At 41.4% G+C, this 19,189-nt stretch overlaps 1 protein-coding gene across 1 annotated transcript in view; it reads right to left on the bottom strand.

The window, feature by feature from the left end:
• Positions 1–19,189, bottom strand: part of LOC107728191 (liprin-alpha-1) — a 38,948-nt gene that overhangs the window by 14,464 nt on the left and 5,295 nt on the right. Inside the window, exons 2-14 of the mRNA XM_016538289.1 lie at positions 18,443–18,607; positions 18,287–18,361; positions 17,053–17,154; positions 15,736–15,960; positions 15,507–15,653; positions 13,927–14,061; positions 11,790–11,873; positions 10,733–10,864; positions 8,011–8,073; positions 7,329–7,411; positions 7,127–7,256; positions 6,363–6,586; positions 3,997–4,213 (exon numbers count right to left, since the gene is read on the bottom strand). Coding sequence (XP_016393775.1) covers positions 3,997–4,213; positions 6,363–6,586; positions 7,127–7,256; positions 7,329–7,411; positions 8,011–8,073; positions 10,733–10,864; positions 11,790–11,873; positions 13,927–14,061; positions 15,507–15,653; positions 15,736–15,960; positions 17,053–17,154; positions 18,287–18,361; positions 18,443–18,607 — 1,782 coding nt within the window. The remainder of the gene's footprint in view (positions 1–3,996; positions 4,214–6,362; positions 6,587–7,126; positions 7,257–7,328; positions 7,412–8,010; positions 8,074–10,732; positions 10,865–11,789; positions 11,874–13,926; positions 14,062–15,506; positions 15,654–15,735; positions 15,961–17,052; positions 17,155–18,286; positions 18,362–18,442; positions 18,608–19,189) is intronic.

Raw genomic sequence — 19,189 nt, 5'->3', positions numbered from 1 at the left:
CACACACACACACACACACACACACACACACACACACTCTCGCACGCACTCACGCACTCACTCACTCACTCACTCTCTCACTCTCTCACACAAACACACTCACTCAAAAGAAATAGAGAACAGAGTCTCTCAAGATGAAGACGAGTTGCTCTACCAGCGTCCAGCACAGAATTTATTCACGGAAAGTCTGTCAGGTGATTAAAACAATAAATAATGTTTGGTGACTGTTCTGGAATTTGTCTCTAAATATACTTTTCCTAATTAGCTCCTGAATAATAAATAAAATATATTTAACCTGCATCTCTCCACCACTAAAGGCCTGTTCAAGCACGATAACTATAAAGATAAAGATAACGATAAAGATATAGTTCTAAAAATCCACACCACAGCTATAACGCTAAAGGCACAGAGAAACGATATCGTTGGAATCACTTTCAGAGCGATTTTTTTCAGCTGATGAACGATACAAACATTGACAACCAATCAGAATCCATCCTGCTGTAACGAGCTGGAGAATATAAAGCAGCAGACGAGCGTGCGCTTACAGATGATATCGTTCGCTGGTGTGAACGGGGCTTGACACTTTCATTTCACCGATCAAATTTTTGAACTACAATGAAATTCTACCATACAACTGCAACAAATTCAGTTAAATATCTAAATATAGATTTAAATTAATATATAAATCTATAAATTAAATCTACAGAATGAAGGCATTATATTATGGGGGAAAAAGGGACTAAATGTGTTAATAAATGCAATAAAGGTTTTAATTTGTGGAAGTGCTCTGCGAAGAGCACCAAAGGTTTCTTTTAACGTGTTTTTGAACCACTGCAACCAATCAGAGGCAAATCTGCTGAGCATGTGAACAATGCAGTCTATTACGGGCGCTTTCTGCTGTCTATTCCTGGATTTTATTACATGTGTTGTTTATAAAGCAAGTAGTTTGATTTTACATTTGATGACCTTGTTGATTTCTGTGCATCACGTGATGCTGATGTAAAACACATGAAAATCTAAAAGCGCTGTGTGCTTCAATGGAGTCTTTCTTCGGTTATTATTTGGTCTGTTGCCTGTTATTTGTATTAGTGCTGAATGACAAATCATGAAGACTTATTGGCATTATTTAAAACAAAATATTAATTCATAAATGAAAACCAAGCCGAGCATTCATCAGCTACTGAATCACAGCTAGTGATGACATTTGTCTGAATAAAGCTCGAGTCCAGAGTAAACAGGCGTTTAGCTTGATCTTCTCAAGGTCTAACTGCTCATTTCCTCGCTGGCCCGTTGAGGGAATGGAGCAGGAAGTGCTTCAGTAAACTTCCTGTACAGCTTCCAAGGTCAAGGGTTTTATTTTTGAAAAGCACACAATCATTCGGTCAGTTGTGGGCGATACCTGCACAAACACGGGAGCACAGGTCAGCAGAGGACTGCTGTACACTACACCCCGCAGAACACACGGCTCAGAGCGGTAATGCTGGACACACACACACACATTACTACACGCTTCATGGACACACACACACACACACACAGCTCACGGAGCAGACGTGTGAACAGCAGGCTCACCAGGGTCATGACCCCCATGCGGTCCAGCTCTCGGCTGGGGCTGTGTGAGGGCCGGCGGGGCGTGGAGTGACCGGATCCGGGCGGAGAAGAGCTGTGGAAAGAGGGCTGGAGGGACGTCATGGAGCGGAAGCGGCCGCCCAGATCATCTCCGCTGCCCACGTGGATATCGATCTCCTCGGCTCTCAGCGTGGTGCTCTCCTTCTCCTCCTGGATCATCCTGCAGCCACACAAACACACACACGTCATCAACACCCGAACCGAGACATCAGAGCACCTCAGCGTTTCAGAAAGCAGCATCGTTTCAAGCAGCCAGTCGCTAAGGGTACATGCACTCATTTTTAGGGATGCACCGATATGAAAATTTTGGCCAATACACATAACCGATAATTCTTTATATTTGAAAGCCGATAACCGATATATTGCCCGATAAATCTAAATTCAAATTTTTATATAATTTTTGAGAGCCTGATTGCAAAAAGGTCTCATCATTAAAAGCCACGTCCCAAACACTTCAACATAAGCAGCCTAGTGTGAACAGTGTATTAGAGCCCTAGCCCGGCCCGTGTCCACCAGCTTATCAGAATTACCGGCCCGAGCCCGTCTTTTTAACAGCTTATACTACTGTTTCAGCTATTACAATACTTCAGTTTCGTATGTAATGGCATTGGTTTGCCTAGAATAAAATCTATAGATATAAAACAGTTCAAGCATATAACAATGTTTAAACGTTAAACCTAGATAAATGTGCGCTGTATCCAATAGCTTGTGCGGAGAGTGAAAGCTAAAGTGCGGTTTGCAGGACATGGAGGCGCCACCGCGATCACTTGCATTTTTTTCAGTGGAAACAACTTACACACTCACACACACTCACACTCACACACACACACACTCTCGCACGCACTCACGCACTCACTCACTCACTCACTCTCTCACTCTCTCACACAAACACACTCACTCAAAAGAAATAGAGAACAGAGTCTCTCAAGATGAAGACGAGTTGCTCTACCAGCGTCCAGCACAGAATTTATTCACGGAAAGTCTGTCAGGTGATTAAAACAATAAATAATGTTTGGTGACTGTTCTGGAATTTGTCTCTAAATATACTTTTCCTAATTAGCTCCTGAATAATAAATAAAATATATTTAACCTGCATCTCTCCACCACTAAAGGCCTGTTCAAGCACGATAACTATAAAGATAAAGATAACGATAAAGATATAGTTCTAAAAATCCACACCACAGCTATAACGCTAAAGGCACAGAGAAACGATATCGTTGGAATCACTTTCAGAGCGATTTTTTTCAGCTGATGAACGATACAAACATTGACAACCAATCAGAATCCATCCTGCTGTAACGAGCTGGAGAATATAAAGCAGCAGACGAGCGTGCGCTTACAGATGATATCGTTCGCTGGTGTGAACGGGGCTTGACACTTTCATTTCACCGATCAAATTTTTGAACTACAATGAAATTCTACCATACAACTGCAACAAATTCAGTTAAATATCTAAATATAGATTTAAATTAATATATAAATCTATAAATTAAATCTACAGAATGAAGGCATTATATTATGGGGGAAAAAGGGACTAAATGTGTTAATAAATGCAATAAAGGTTTTAATTTGTGGAAGTGCTCTGCGAAGAGCACCAAAGGTTTCTTTTAACGTGTTTTTGAACCACTGCAACCAATCAGAGGCAAATCTGCTGAGCATGTGAACAATGCAGTCTATTACGGGCGCTTTCTGCTGTCTATTCCTGGATTTTATTACATGTGTTGTTTATAAAGCAAGTAGTTTGATTTTACATTTGATGACCTTGTTGATTTCTGTGCATCACGTGATGCTGATGTAAAACACATGAAAATCTAAAAGCGCTGTGTGCTTCAATGGAGTCTTTCTTCGGTTATTATTTGGTCTGTTGCCTGTTATTTGTATTAGTGCTGAATGACAAATCATGAAGACTTATTGGCATTATTTAAAACAAAATATTAATTCATAAATGAAAACCAAGCCGAGCATTCATCAGCTACTGAATCACAGCTAGTGATGACATTTGTCTGAATAAAGCTCGAGTCCAGAGTAAACAGGCGTTTAGCTTGATCTTCTCAAGGTCTAACTGCTCATTTCCTCGCTGGCCCGTTGAGGGAATGGAGCAGGAAGTGCTTCAGTAAACTTCCTGTACAGCTTCCAAGGTCAAGGGTTTTATTTTTGAAAAGCACACAATCATTCGGTCAGTTGTGGGCGATACCTGCACAAACACGGGAGCACAGGTCAGCAGAGGACTGCTGTACACTACACCCCGCAGAACACACGGCTCAGAGCGGTAATGCTGGACACACACACACACATTACTACACGCTTCATGGACACACACACACACACACACAGCTCACGGAGCAGACGTGTGAACAGCAGGCTCACCAGGGTCATGACCCCCATGCGGTCCAGCTCTCGGCTGGGGCTGTGTGAGGGCCGGCGGGGCGTGGAGTGACCGGATCCGGGCGGAGAAGAGCTGTGGAAAGAGGGCTGGAGGGACGTCATGGAGCGGAAGCGGCCGCCCAGATCATCTCCGCTGCCCACGTGGATATCGATCTCCTCGGCTCTCAGCGTGGTGCTCTCCTTCTCCTCCTGGATCATCCTGCAGCCACACAAACACACACACGTCATCAACACCCGAACCGAGACATCAGAGCACCTCAGCGTTTCAGAAAGCAGCATCGTTTCAAGCAGCCAGTCGCTAAGGGTACATGCACTCATTTTTAGGGATGCACCGATATGAAAATTTTGGCCAATACACATAACCGATAATTCTTTATATTTGAAAGCCGATAACCGATATATTGCCCGATAAATCTAAATTCAAATTTTTATATAATTTTTGAGAGCCTGATTGCAAAAAGGTCTCATCATTAAAAGCCACGTCCCAAACACTTCAACATAAGCAGCCTAGTGTGAACAGTGTATTAGAGCCCTAGCCCGGCCCGTGTCCACCAGCTTATCAGAATTACCGGCCCGAGCCCGTCTTTTTAACAGCTTATACTACTGTTTCAGCTATTACAATACTTCAGTTTCGTATGTAATGGCATTGGTTTGCCTAGAATAAAATCTATAGATATAAAACAGTTCAAGCATATAACAATGTTTAAACGTTAAACCTAGATAAATGTGCGCTGTATCCAATAGCTTGTGCGGAGAGTGAAAGCTAAAGTGCGGTTTGCAGGACATGGAGGCGCCACCGCGATCACTTGCATTTTTTTCAGTGGAAACAACTTAAAATACGCAGTCATTTTGCTCATAAAGGTAAGAGTAATACATCATTCAGAACTGTAAAGGGTCTACTTTTAATTGTGTGCGCTCACAATATCAACAAAATGTTGCGCTTTTATAAAATAAACAAACATGATGCGCTTTCTGCCGTCTCGGTCTTGAACAGGAGCGCTTCACAAAAATTAACCGAAACTCAGCGAATACATGACTCACAGACATGATAAATATAATGTTTGATCAATTTAGCCTTCTCAAATCATCACGACTTGCCTAAAATAAAATCTATAGATATAAAACAGTTCAAGCATATAACAATGTTTAAACGTTAAACCTAGATAAATGTGCGCTGTATCCAATAGCTTGTGCGGAGAGTGAAAGCTAAAGTGCGGTTTGCAGGACATGGAGGCGCCACCGCGATCACTTGCATTTTTTTCAGTGGAAACAACTTAAAATACGCAGTCATTTTGCTCATAAAGGTAAGAGTAATACATCATTCAGAACTGTAAAGGGTCTACTTTTAATTGTGTGCGCTCACAATATCAACAAAATGTTGCGCTTTTATAAAATAAACAAACATGATGCGCTTTCTGCCGTCTCGGTCTTGAACAGGAGCGCTTCACAAAAATTAACCGAAACTCAGCGAATACATGACTCACAGACATGATAAATATATCTATAGAAAGCTTTAAATTACTACTTAACGAAATAAAATAAAACTAATTGAAAACAAACTCTTTAATTATAATCATAATCCGTAAAGAAGCCAAGGCCCGGCCCTAGGGGTGTAAAAATATTTTTTTCCCCTCAGAAATGATGTGTTGTGTATTAAAATTTTTCTGGTTATCAGAAAAATTTAACAATTTATTTTTGGTGAACAACAGGGATTTACTATTAGAATTAAAACATGGAAGACACTTTTTGTGATTATTCCTTAAAAAATAAAGTTTTAATAATTATAGTAGTAGTACATTCTACTGATCAATACTAGGCTAATATATTTCTGGCACAATGTCTTAAAGTTAAATCGAACTTTTATTTTGACGGGTTGCCGTGAATACCTTTTAAGTTTGTGAGTGTATATGATATAGTTTCTCTCAAATGAAACGGTCAAATGCTCATGAAGTGACTCAGAGATGTTGTTCATGTATTTATGTCTTCAGTGAGACGGCAGACGCTGAAATCACCGCGAGCGTCACGCGCTTCAGTGTGTAGTAAACAAAACCACGCGTCTGTGCCACTCATTCACACAGAGACGCACAGAACATAAAGAACTCATATTTAAATAGCCTTTTTGTGGCTTACAGATACTGGTCCATATCGCGATTTGATTTAAGAGTAATGACCTACTTTTGATTAATTCATCCAAAGTTTGACAAACTGTGTGACATTCCGCGTTATACTATACTGCCCAATACTATATCAGTATTGTGAAAAGCTCATACTGTGGCAGTCCTAGTTAGCACGACATCCAAACCCAGGCCGTCATCTAGAGGAGTGAGGGATTGTGGGAAGCGCACTACCGTATCTCGTTGTTGATGGCATCCAGCTGCTCCTGCAGCATCAGGGCGAGCGTCTGAGCGTCTGCCTGTCCAGCAGGAGACAGGAGGTCCATGGAGCTGAAGACCGTATCTCTGTCGTCCTCCACGTCTGACACGTCCATGTCGCTCTCAAACGCGTGAGCCACGCTAGCCAGAACATTAGCCTGCTGCAGCCGGTCCCACTCCTGCTCGTCCAGTGTCTGCACCTGACCACACACACACACACACACAGACACACACAGACACAGAAACACAGACAAACACACTCTCACACACACACACACAGACACAGACACAGAGACACACTCTCTCACACACACACACACACACACACACACACACACACACAGACACACACTCTCTCTCTCTCACACACACACACAGACAGACAGACAGACAGACAGACACACACAGACACACAGACACAAACACACAAAAAGATGAATTTGTTCTGACACAGTTTAACTCTGAGTTCTTGTCATATTTTATTACCATTTTCTAAACTATAGCAAATAAACTGTGATATAATGTGAGAAATGTTGAAGGTGTCTGAATAATTTTTGTTTTGACTGTATATTTATTAGTTGTCCAAGCCCATTATGTTTATATGTGACTGAACACATGAGGATCACAGAGCTCTCTTCTCCACTGTGAATAAATCATGGAAACACATGAGTTTCATCATCTGTCCCGATAGAGCTTATATTCTAGATGCTGATGTCTGTCACAGTCTAACCCACGCTCACCTTCGAGGGCTCGTCTCGCAGCGCAGACACGCGGCCCTTCTGCGGTCGTCTGAGCACCAGCGCTCCGCTGCAGTGACTGTCCAGCGCTGACGACACCGACACCGGGTACCTGAAGTCCGGCGTACCGCGCCTGCGGGAAACACAGCCCACATCAGCGCAAAGCTCCGAGCGCAGCTGATTCTCATTAGAGTCCTGGAGTTACCCATGATGCAGCAGAGAGTTGCTCCTGCTGCGGCCGCGCTCGTGTTCGGTCCTCATGCTCTCGATCTGGATGAGCAGCTGCTCCTGCGGTCACAGATCCACACTCGTGAGCAAACAAATCACAGCAGAGCATAGGGCTGCACCATAAATCTAAATTAAAGCGCAATCGCAACTAGGCAGAAGCTGCATATCTCGTCAGTGAAGCAGGGTTCTGTGATCAGCAGTAAATCTCCATCTGAAACCCAGAGAAACTCCAAACACGCCCCGCAGAAGAAAGGTAATGCACATCGTTCCAGGAAACAGAAGACTGAACTGCTTTCATTGATACAACGCGAGGACTGTGACAATATATGGTTTATCGGAGTTCTTCTTATAATTATTATTATAATTTTCCTTATAATAAAGTATATAATAATGCAATGCCTTTATCACTGCTTAGAATACTATGAAATATGTTGCGTGCCTTATTCTGTGTAAGAAGCCACATCATCTCACAGAAGGATTTATTCCAAACACCCGGCTGACGTTATTAAGTGAGTTTGGAGTAAAAACATGTTATTAAATGTGGTATTTTCACGTGATGGAGATTTACTACTGATCACAGAACCGGCTTTACTGACGAGATGCGCATGATAATTGTGCAGCGCTAGCAGAGCACGAGTGAACGAGCAGCACACACTGACCTTCTCATGATGAGCCTCTTCTATCAGCTTCTTGGTGTGCTCCAGATCCCGGATCAGAGTGTTCTACGTCACACACACACACACACACACAAGCGTCAGTCAGACAGTGGCGTGTGGAGTCAGACGATATGTATTTTTCTGATGGCCGATGCTGATATCGCAGATAGCAGGGTGGCCGATATAAAGCCGATATACATGATATCAGACTATTTAATATTTAGATAAGGTTTGTCAAACTCAGTTCCTGGAGGGCTGCAGCCCTTCAGAGTTTAAAGTGCGTTCATGCCATATTGTAATTACCGTAATTATGAGATACCAACTTGAAAAAAAAAGTGTTCACGTCCTCGTAATTACAACTTGTGAACTGAGTTTTCTGAGAGCTACGACTTGCACCTCACGCGGAACCAGAGACAAATGGTGGCGCTTTCAGTAGTAAAATGTAATTAATGCAGTTATGATGTAATATTTATGTTTTGAAATTAGTGCAATTGACTTTTGCCAATGTAGATGTCTTCATACAAAAGTAATGCGAACATAAACTAAAGACATGCAACACAGAGTTAGATATCTAGGCTATCCATGTATTAACTGAAATAAATAATTATGAAGTGTAGTAATAAGGCATCTGCACAGCAACTGTTACTTGTATTGTGTTTTACAGCTGCTAGTAACATTCTTTCACGCAGGTTCATCACCGAGTTGAACGTCACATGTTGTCATCTCGGAATTACGTATCCCTCATGAAAAAATACTATAGTACTCTATAGTAACTACTATAGTGTTTTTGAACCATACTATAGTAAAGTACTTGAATTAATGTGTTGTGGTAATCCTATAGTTGCTGTGGTAATATAACAACTATGGTAATATAAACACATTACTTTACCCAATGCTGTACTAAGTGTTCTACAACTATAGGGTATATTATACTACAATGCACTACAGTTCACTGTAGTAAACACTAAAGTATACTACTGTATTTATTACTGTTTATCAGTTCACTATAGTTAATACTACAGTATGCTGTAGCATTCATTAACAAAGTGTTGTAAATACTATAATATACGTATACAGTATAGTACACTTTACTATAGTATGGTTCAAAAACACTAAAGTATTTACTATAAATTACTATAGTATTTCTTCATGTGGGAATTACGACATGGTGTGAACGCAACATTAATTCTAACCCGCTCCAACACATGCCATGTAGTTTTAAATAAGCCTAAAAAAAGTCACACAGAAACACACGGGAGCATCTATCAGCGGAACGGCTATATGCAGATATATCAGAGATCCGCTGATAGACGCTCCCGTGTGTTTCTGTGTGAGCGCTCCGCTCTTTGAAGAGATGATTACTGAAGCCAATCACAGACGTATCTGTTGAGCGCGTGAACACTACGACCAATCAGCAGTGTTTAAGAATCGGCTCAACAGCGCTCAAATCTTAGCGGGAAATGGACGTTTTTAAAGGTGACATATCATGAAAATCTGACTTTTCCAGGTTGTAAGTGCTATAATCAGGTCCCCAGTGCATCTTCCAACCAAGGAAACGTGAAAAAGATTAACCCAGTAACTCTGTTTTGGTAAGCCTTTTTCTGCAAGCATCTGAGAAAACGAGCGCGTCTGATTTCGCTCACAAAGGCCCGAAAAACAGCGTGTTTCTGCTTCCACTCAAAATAGGCATTTTCACAACAATATAATAAATGATCTGTGGAGTATTTTGAGCTGAAACTTCACAGACACATTCTGGGGACACCAGAGACTTATATTACATTTTGTAAAAAGGGGCATAATATGTCTCCGACTGGAACTGAAGTCGGTACTTTTGACAACACTATAAGCGAAACGAATAAGAAAGCTTGGAGGCACGACATACACCTTGATGTAAAATAAAATAAATAAATTACACAGTTTAAATAAAGTAAAAAAAATCAGCAAACACTGTGGAACCAAATAAATAAGAAACAAATGTTTTTTAAAAAATGTCCAAAATCACCTATAAATGACTAAAGTCAACAGGGTTTTCAAAAGCCAAAATATTGCCAAACATCCGCTTTTGCATTTTGTTTGGAAACGAAATCTTCCGCCATCGTCTTGTCTGTCTCACCTCACTCTTCTTGTTGGTCAGCTCGACTCTCCTCATGTGATAAATGAAATCTGACTCCTGCTGATTTTGAATAAATTATTTTTATTCCTATACTATAAAAAAATCAAAGCGACGGTGCTGTGGCTTCAGACCGTCAACACCGACTATCACAGCAAGCCTAGTAGAAAGGCATGCATAACGACTCATTAAATTAAATTTGTATTTATTTTAGATAATATTTACTAAATTAGAAATAAATAATTTATAAATGAATTCTATGAAAGTATAATTTGACCTTAAAGAATGTGTAAAATAAAACATTTATACTTCTTCATTGTGTAATCATACATATGGCATTTTCCAAAACAAAGAGATTGCTAAAAATATGAATTAAAAGAAAGTAATCACAGTAACTAACAGAGCACTCATTAACGACTCTGTGAAACTAATGAAGACGGAGAACGGGAGCTCTTTGCGCTCAGGGGCCAGCGTTCTCAGTCTTGTCAAAATAATCTGGCTCATCTGCCAGACAGGAACTTTCAGTGCGTATGGTGATCATTAATAAACGGCAGAGCATACATCGGCCTGACTGCGTCTCGGTCTGGGACTAGTGATGTGTGGTTCGAGTCGTACCTTGTCCTCCAGCGCAGACATGCGCTCCTTCAGGTGCAGCTGCAGCCTCTCGTTGGACTCAGACAGCAGTTTGTCCACCGTCTCCGACAGACGTTTGTTGTGCTCTTCATTCATCTTCTCTCGCTGACGGGCCTTAAAACACCATAGAAAAGTAAAGCAGCTGTTGTGTTTACACTACAGTGAGCGAGTCTGACGTGTGTGGGGAAAGTTACTTTTAAAAGTAATGCATTACAATACTGCATTACTCCCTAAAAAAGCAACTAATTACGCTACTTTTTATGGGAAGTAATGTGTTACATTACTTTTGAGTTACTTTTTAAATCTGGGCAGGGCTTGCATGTTTGTTTTTAATATAAAAAAAGTTATTTTACAAATGTAAAAGTCCTTTTCACAGCAAAAGTGAAATGAATACGCCTCAGGCTGAAGGAAATGTAAATTCACGTCTGTACAGTAGAGGGCGCAGCTCAAACTAATCACATGAAGAATATGACGCAGCAGAAGAACGTTCAAAACTATTCAACAATAACACAAATGTGTAATTTTTGCTCATTAGTATGGTTGAATTGGATCTTCGAAGGTCAGTAGCAAAGACATCGGTTAATAAAATGGGATTAAATACATACATGATATTTGTTTATTACTTATTTAACATTTAATTATTGCAGGTTTGCATCATATTCTGAGTTTGCATTTGACTGTTTTCATTCATTGTGAGGAACACTGAATGTGTTTGTGTGCAGTGAGATGAGTAAACACATGTTGATATTTAGTCTAGAACTACAGTAAGATCGTGTTCACACACAACGCTCTGCACTTACTCCTGATTTCTGTCACCATGGCAACACCAGAGCTGTCACTCAACACATGGAAACAAAGTAACTATGTTACTGATTTGAAAAAGTAACTCAGATATTTCCTTCTAAATTAAAAAGTAATGCGTTACTTTACTAGTTACTTAAAAGTAATCCGATTCCGTAAGTCGTGTTACTTGTAATGCGTCCCCCCCAACACTGGTGGCAGCACCGCTGAACGCGAGCGAGGTCTGAAGATCACTCACCCTGAGCAGCTCCTGGTTCTTCTCCTCCAGCTGAGCCTCCATCTGTCTGAGACGCTCCTCCACATTCCCATGACGCTCCTCCGCCTGCCAGAGACACACGCATGAGAAACTACAGCAGCAGCAAACCCAAGAGAAAGACAGAACCACTCATCATGCTGTGACAAGCTGAACGTTCACGAGCGAAAGTTGTGCGCCGTGTCTGGAGCTAGTGAAGACAAACGGATGTGTGAATGATCTCAGTGTGGCGCTCCTGTGCTGGGTTCACACCACCATCATCAGGCAGAGTCAGGGATGTGCACAAGTGACCGACAGGATCAGCGCTTCAGAAGGAAAGTAAGAGATGCTGTTTCTGCACTGCTGTTACCAGGTTAAGATGTTGAAACAGCTTATTTTTAAAGTGTTCACTAACTAAATGCGGCATTCACATCTCAGTCATTTGGAACTGATTCTTTTGACCCAAGTACTCGACTAGAAAATGGCTTGAAATGTGCATCCCGAGTAGGGCTGTCAAATAAAAATAAAAATTTCGAATATTCGTTGAATGTAAAATAAAAATCCACATTCGGATGCAAAAACGTTGCATTCGAATTTTAGGTTCATTCAAAATATTGCTGAAAAAGAGAACATCGATGCGGAGATGTTGTTTACGTCAAAACTGAAGCCAAGCCGCTCACACAGAACGCATATTTAGCGCATTTTCTAGAGGGACATCTATCACCGCTGCACTCACGTCTCGCACAAGAGAGACGCATGTTTAGAAAGCCATGTAAAATTAATGCGAGATCAACTTCTAAAAAACATGCTTTGACTATACGGCGTTTTTCCCCCCATCCCACTGTTTTTAAATGAAAAAAGTACTCTGTGTGATTGGCTTTCTTCCATTTGTATTACAATATGCATACATGATGCGGTTTTGTTTATAATTGTTTAAGCAACTTAATTATATTTGGTTTATAAACATTATGCACTTTTTTCACAGATAGTCGTGTTATTTTATTGCTTTGAAGAAACGTGCATTAGTAATATTTCGCCCTCTTGTGGCCTCAGGAGAGAAGCCAAAAGCTTTTTTCCCCCTAACTGAAATTATGCCTTTCAAATCTGAATATAATTTGAATATTGATAATATTTAAGTGCAAGATTCGAATGCAGTTTTTCAGCCATTTTGACAGCCCTACACCCGAGTCAGAACGACAGCGTGAGCTCGTGTACCTTCATCTGTGAGCGACTGTCCTGAGAGACACTGCACGCAGAGCGCTACACACACACACACACACTCACTCACACACACGGGGGAGAGAGAGAGAGAGAGAGAGAGAGAGGGAGAGACAGACAGACAGAACTGCATATACAGAGGAGGAGAGGGAACACGAGAAAGACTTGAGCTCTATGAAAAACAGAAACGACAATTAAAGAGGAGAAAAGGAACTAGACGACAGGAAGTGAAGATGCAGTAAGTAAAACAGTGCAGTGGCTTCATTACTCTGTTAAACACACAGATCCTCCCGTCTGCGCTGATGTTCCTCTTACATCTGTGTCCATCTCACACATTTCACTAAATAAACTACTTGTGTGATTGATCAACTCACTACAGCACACACTCATTCACATCAGGAACACACAACACCGGCTCACATTTTCACTCAGTTAGCAGACGAATGATCTTAATGAAATCTTTCATTTAATGCACAACATTTACAAGAAAGCCCCATGTGTGAGCTAAACACTCAGACCACATGCAGGTGTTAAGGAATTACATTCACACCACAAAACAAATTAAACAGACATTTCTATGCAAGTTACAAAAAGAAAACTCCAAAGTTGTTTTGTGGAGTCCTGTGATCACAAATAATCAGGAGCAGACAGGACGCAATGTGTGTCCTATTTTACATGAAATAGATCAAAAACAGGTTTATGATGTGCACGCTAAACAAAAAGTAGAATAAACTACTATCACTGTAACACTGTTATCACTAATCAGTGGTCAAATATCACTGCAGTATTCTAATAGAAAACAAACAGCAGTTTCAGTCTTCTCTAAACGGTGTGGCTGTGTGACTTTGTTCCAGGGAGGCCAACAGTGGAATCACAGCCGGATTCTGGGCCGCTGACAGCATGTGTGTGTGTGTGTGAGCCGTACCTTAGTGAGGGCCACGACCCTCTGAGCCAGCTCTGCCTCCACCTCCGGCAGCGTCTCGGCCTTACGCAGCGTCTGCTGCAGCTTCTGCTCCGCCAGCTCCAGACGCTCCTGCAGCTGCCGGCCCTTGTCCTCCATCTGCACACACACACACACACACACACACACACGAGCGTGCACGCGCACACACACACACACACACACACATACACACACACAAACGAGCGTGCACGCACACACACACACGAGCGTGCACGCACACACACGCAAGTGCGCACACACACACACACACGAGCGTGCACGCGCACACACACACACACACACACACATACACACACACAAACGAGCGTGCACGCACACACACACACGAGCGTGCACGCACACACACGCAAGTGCGCACACACACACACACACGAGCGTGCACGCGCACACACACACACACACACACACATACACACACACAAACGAGCGTGCACGCACACACACACACGAGCGTGCACGCACACACACGCAAGTGCGCACACACACACACACACGAGCGTGCACGCGCACACACACACACACACACACACATACACACACACAAACGAGCGTGCACGCACACACACACACGAGCGTGCACGCACACACACGCAAGTGCGCACACACACACACACACGAGCGTGCACGCGCACACACACACACACACACACACATACACACACACAAACGAGCGTGCACGCACACACACACACGAGCGTGCACGCACACACACACACACACACACAGACACACACATCAGCCTGAACTCATGATCCATCACGACTGGTTAATCACAAACACACGGATAATCACTGAGACATTAATACAGCCAGAACCCAACACCACTGCTTGGAATAAATGTGACCCGTGCTGGCAAAATGAGTCGGAAAGAGCAACGTTGCATATTTTCCTCCAATTCTTTTCTAAATAATAATTACTATATTATTAATCACAATATAGCTATTTTTTATTTTATCTTTGTAATTAAAAATAAGAACAAAGATGCAAATAAACAGCAGTTTAATCAAGAGCGGCGAGTGATTCTGTCTTTTCTTTTAATGTTTGATTAACATTGAGACAGATCTATATTAAGACCTACTGTAATGCATGGATCAAATATAATGTTACACATCAGATTTTCCCCAACCATTAACTGAACGTTCATGTAAGACATAACAGATTATGTTTGTGTGCATCTCGCCAAGACATATTTCACAATAATGTACTTTATAGGGAGATCGCTCGCTCTCGGAGAAGCACGTCTTATGCACGCGCTTTGCAAATGTCAGTGAGCGCCATCGTTTTGTTTTCATCAGCATGGGTTTGAAAATCATGTCATGGAGAATTCTATATGAATATTCACAAAGCTGTTTAATCACTATTTGGAGCACTGGGATCGCTAGAAGAGTGCTTAATGCGAAAACCTCAAATTCGACCGAAACTGACATTTTTTCACTTCGTTTGCCCGTAGCTCAAAATTAGACACTCATTCTGCCAGCGCGGCTCACAAACGCTCTATTTTTCTAAGAGTAAGTGATAAAGACGGCTGACGCGCTGCAGACCTGGCAGACCAGCGAGTCCTTGTTGGCGATCTCGTTCTCCAGTTTGTCGTTGAGGTCGTGGACAGACGTGGCTTCTCTCTGAGCCGCTAGGTAGCGCTTCTCCAGCGTGGTGATCCTCTCCTCCATGTCTTCCTTCTGAGCCAGAGACTGAGAGAAACAACAGAAACACATGGTCACAAACTGGCTCGTTCGATGCGCTCCTCTGCAGATGAAGGCTCTGCTGTCGTACCTCTCGTAAGTCTCTCTGCAGGCGGCTGTTGATGTCCTCGGACCTGATGAGGTCTTTGCGGGCCGTGTCCAGATCCTCCTCCAGCTCAGCGACGTGGCTGCAGAGAGACGCCACACGCTCCTTCAGGTGCAGGAGCTCCTTACTCTGTCTGTCCATCGCCTCCTGCAGCTCCCCGTCCTTCCCACAATCCTCCTCTGCACCCATAGAGACGTCTGACAAGCGCTGCTGTGAACACACACCATGCTTTACACTGGAATATGAAGACCTCATGAAACTGCAGTATGTTCAACAGAAACGCTTTCATTGAATTCAGGGTTTCTGCAGGATTTTTAAGCTCAAATTTAAGATTTTTTAAGATCTGCACAAATAAAATTAATAGCATATGAGCGGGGTAGGACAATGTCTATAGTAACATATTAAACTGTTAAATGACTGTAAAAAGCATAATTTACAGTTCATGTTCATAAAATGATACACTTCACATTTCAGCCTGTTTAAACCTTTTTTAAAAGTATTAATTATTATATTAATTTAAACTATTATCTATAAATTATTATATTAATTAAAAAACAAATACGTTTTACTGTTTAGATTTTTATAATGCATTATCTTCTTATCGATCCACCAGTTCACATTTACAGCTCTGCGTGTTTGCAGGGTAAAACCGTGGGTGGATTTTCACATTGGTCTGAACAAAAACAACAGGCTTATTGAAAATGCACATTCATTCTCTGCAGCAGGTGGCGCTTTTGGAACAGCAGAAACACAAGCGTTCCCCTGATATCAGCAGTAAACAGCAGCGCAGCACCGGACTCTGAAACGTGCAGCGCTCATATTCAATGAAATCAGAGCATTTTGAAGTTTGTCACATTAAGCCATATCGCAATTCTGGTCTTTCCGTCCCCAAGTTTAAGACCTCTTGAAATCATGATTAAGACTTTCTTGTACAATTTAAGACTTTTTATGGCCTTAAATTTGATACAACTAAATGCAAGACTTTTTAAGGACCCGCGGGAACTCTGGTATTATTTTGTTGAAAATATCACTCATAGTGAAACAATTCTGCTTCTGTTCTCAGGCCGAAAGAGAAGAAATAAAGTTCCATTTGTTTACACAGTGTTGAAAAGAGCCGGACGGTACAGTGGCATGTCAAGAAAGTGCAGCTGAGCTTCTGTTAAACATATTTAAGTTAAACAGCTCCATGCATGATCATGTTTATATGTGAATAAAAGCTTACAGTTAATCAGTTCATCATCATATCGATTACTCTTCAGATGACTTTTTGGAGCATGTAAGTTGTGGTTGCGTGGTGTTTACCTGGCCATTAGTGTTTGGTGCTGCATCAGAGCTGTGATTCACTTCTGCTGATCCATCAATCATCACCCTCTTCTGATTACTCTGCTCCGTGAGAAACACCAGCTACAACAGCCCAGAAACAAGCGTTATCCCACAGCGACATTGTTATTAGGGCTGAAACGATTAGTCGACATTATCGACAACAAAAAATTGACGACAAATATTTTTGTTGTCGAATAGTCGTTTGATCTCATGTGACCTAATGTAAGGAGCTGCAGTAACGCGGTTTGACCAGTGTGGCGCTGTAGCCCTCCTGGATGCAATTCAAGAGAAGACACACACGGCGTGTATGAGAGTCGGAGTGTAAACGCAGCTAAACCAGACGCTGCTGCATGTGTGACTTTCCTCTCAATAACGAAAAAAACGACGCAAATGACAGCGGTGAGAAAGCAGCAGTTAAGAAAGCATCTGATCATAGCGATGCGGATATGTTTGCATGAGCTCTCCAACCGGAACTCCAGTCACGTCACGTGTATTGATATAGCGCTTTATACAAGAGACTGATTTAAAGCAAGCAGCTTTAATACAGTATTAAACATTAAAAAACAGTGTCAGTGACGCTTTCAGAAATACAACTTGCTTTTCTGTTATAAAGCTATCCAGTGTGGAGCTAGCTAATAATACTTTTTATTAGTGAATGCAAAAATAAATAAATAACTAACTTATTACATTAAAGTGACAGTTTGGTTTGCATAGATTAACGCTTAATCTAGCTCAGGACAGTTTTGATTATCATAACACTATAAGGTGTTTTAAGAGAGCTAGTGTTTTGAATAAAATAATTTATACAAAAATAAACTTACTTTTATTTTGTTCCACATCCATATGACTTACTAGGAGACGTTAGGCAGAATGAGGAGTTGTTTTTTTCATATAGAGTCTGTCATCTCATTTTGTGTGCCAAATATATTTATTTGTATTTAAAAAAATAACTATGACAATTGTAATTGTACAATAGCAGTATAATTGTTTGAAATTTTCAAAAGCTGACATGATTGCCTTATATTATTTATTAGTTAGAATGTGTGTAACTCAATATTTCCACCATTTATAAAAGCTGAATAATACAACAAAGCCAACAGATTAATCTGTGAAATAATCATCGATTAGTTGATTAACCGTTGTAATAATCGTTAGATCACTTGATTCTCAAAATAATGTTTTGTTGCAGCTGTAATCGTTCTGTGAGGCTCACCTCTTTATGAGCGGCTGTGAGCTGCTCCTCCAGCATGCTGCATCTCTCCAGAGCCACACGCAGACGCTCTCTCACCTGATCAGAACAAACACGCCACACGTAAAGCACACCCCAAACACGCCAGCGGCACACACGTGAGCTTCCTGATGCCAGTACCTTCTCATCCAGGGCTTTGTGGTGCTCGAAGAGAGATTTGAGCGCCTTGAGCACCTCCACCTCACTGGAGACGCCGGCGGGAGACTGAGCCTGACGCTTGACTACGGTCATTCTCAGAGAACGCTCGTGACGAGACACCAGACACTCCAGATGCTCCAGCAACAACTGAGATCAGCAGCCAACACAACACAGACCACGCTCAGACCAAAGGGAGAAACACTGGCCGACCCTTATCATCAAATCAGCCTTGAAATAAAGAACCACGGACCCTTTTCACAAGACCGTGACGATGCGTTTCAGCGGTCATCGGCATCAGAAATCCTCCAAAGTTTTTTATATTTTCCTTTTAAAAAAATATGTGTACATTTATAACACTATACTTTGTATTATATGTGACACTGCAGCACAAAAGCAGTCATAAGTAGCACAGGTATATTTGTAGCAATAGCCAACAATACATTGTATGGGTCACAATTATCCATTTTTCTTTTATGCCAAAAATCATTAGGATATTAAGTAAAGATCATGTTCCATGAAGATATTTTGTAAACTTCCTACCGTAAATATATCAGAACTTAATTTTTGATTAGTGATATGCATTTCTAAGAACTTCATTTGGACAACTTTAAAGGCGATTTTCTCAATATTTAGATTTTTTTTGCACCCTCAGATTCCATATTTTCAAATAGATCAATGGAAAGCTTATTTATTCAGCTTTCAGATGGTGTATAAATCTCAATTTTAAAA

This window comes from Sinocyclocheilus rhinocerous, unplaced genomic scaffold (genome assembly GCF_001515625.1).
Source record: "Sinocyclocheilus rhinocerous isolate Xijiao unplaced genomic scaffold, SAMN03320098_v1.1 scaffold367, whole genome shotgun sequence".
Lineage (NCBI taxonomy): Eukaryota > Metazoa > Chordata > Actinopteri > Cypriniformes > Cyprinidae > Sinocyclocheilus > Sinocyclocheilus rhinocerous.
Note: the sequence above shows the minus strand (reverse complement) of the source record. Positions and strands in the feature narration are given on the sequence as shown.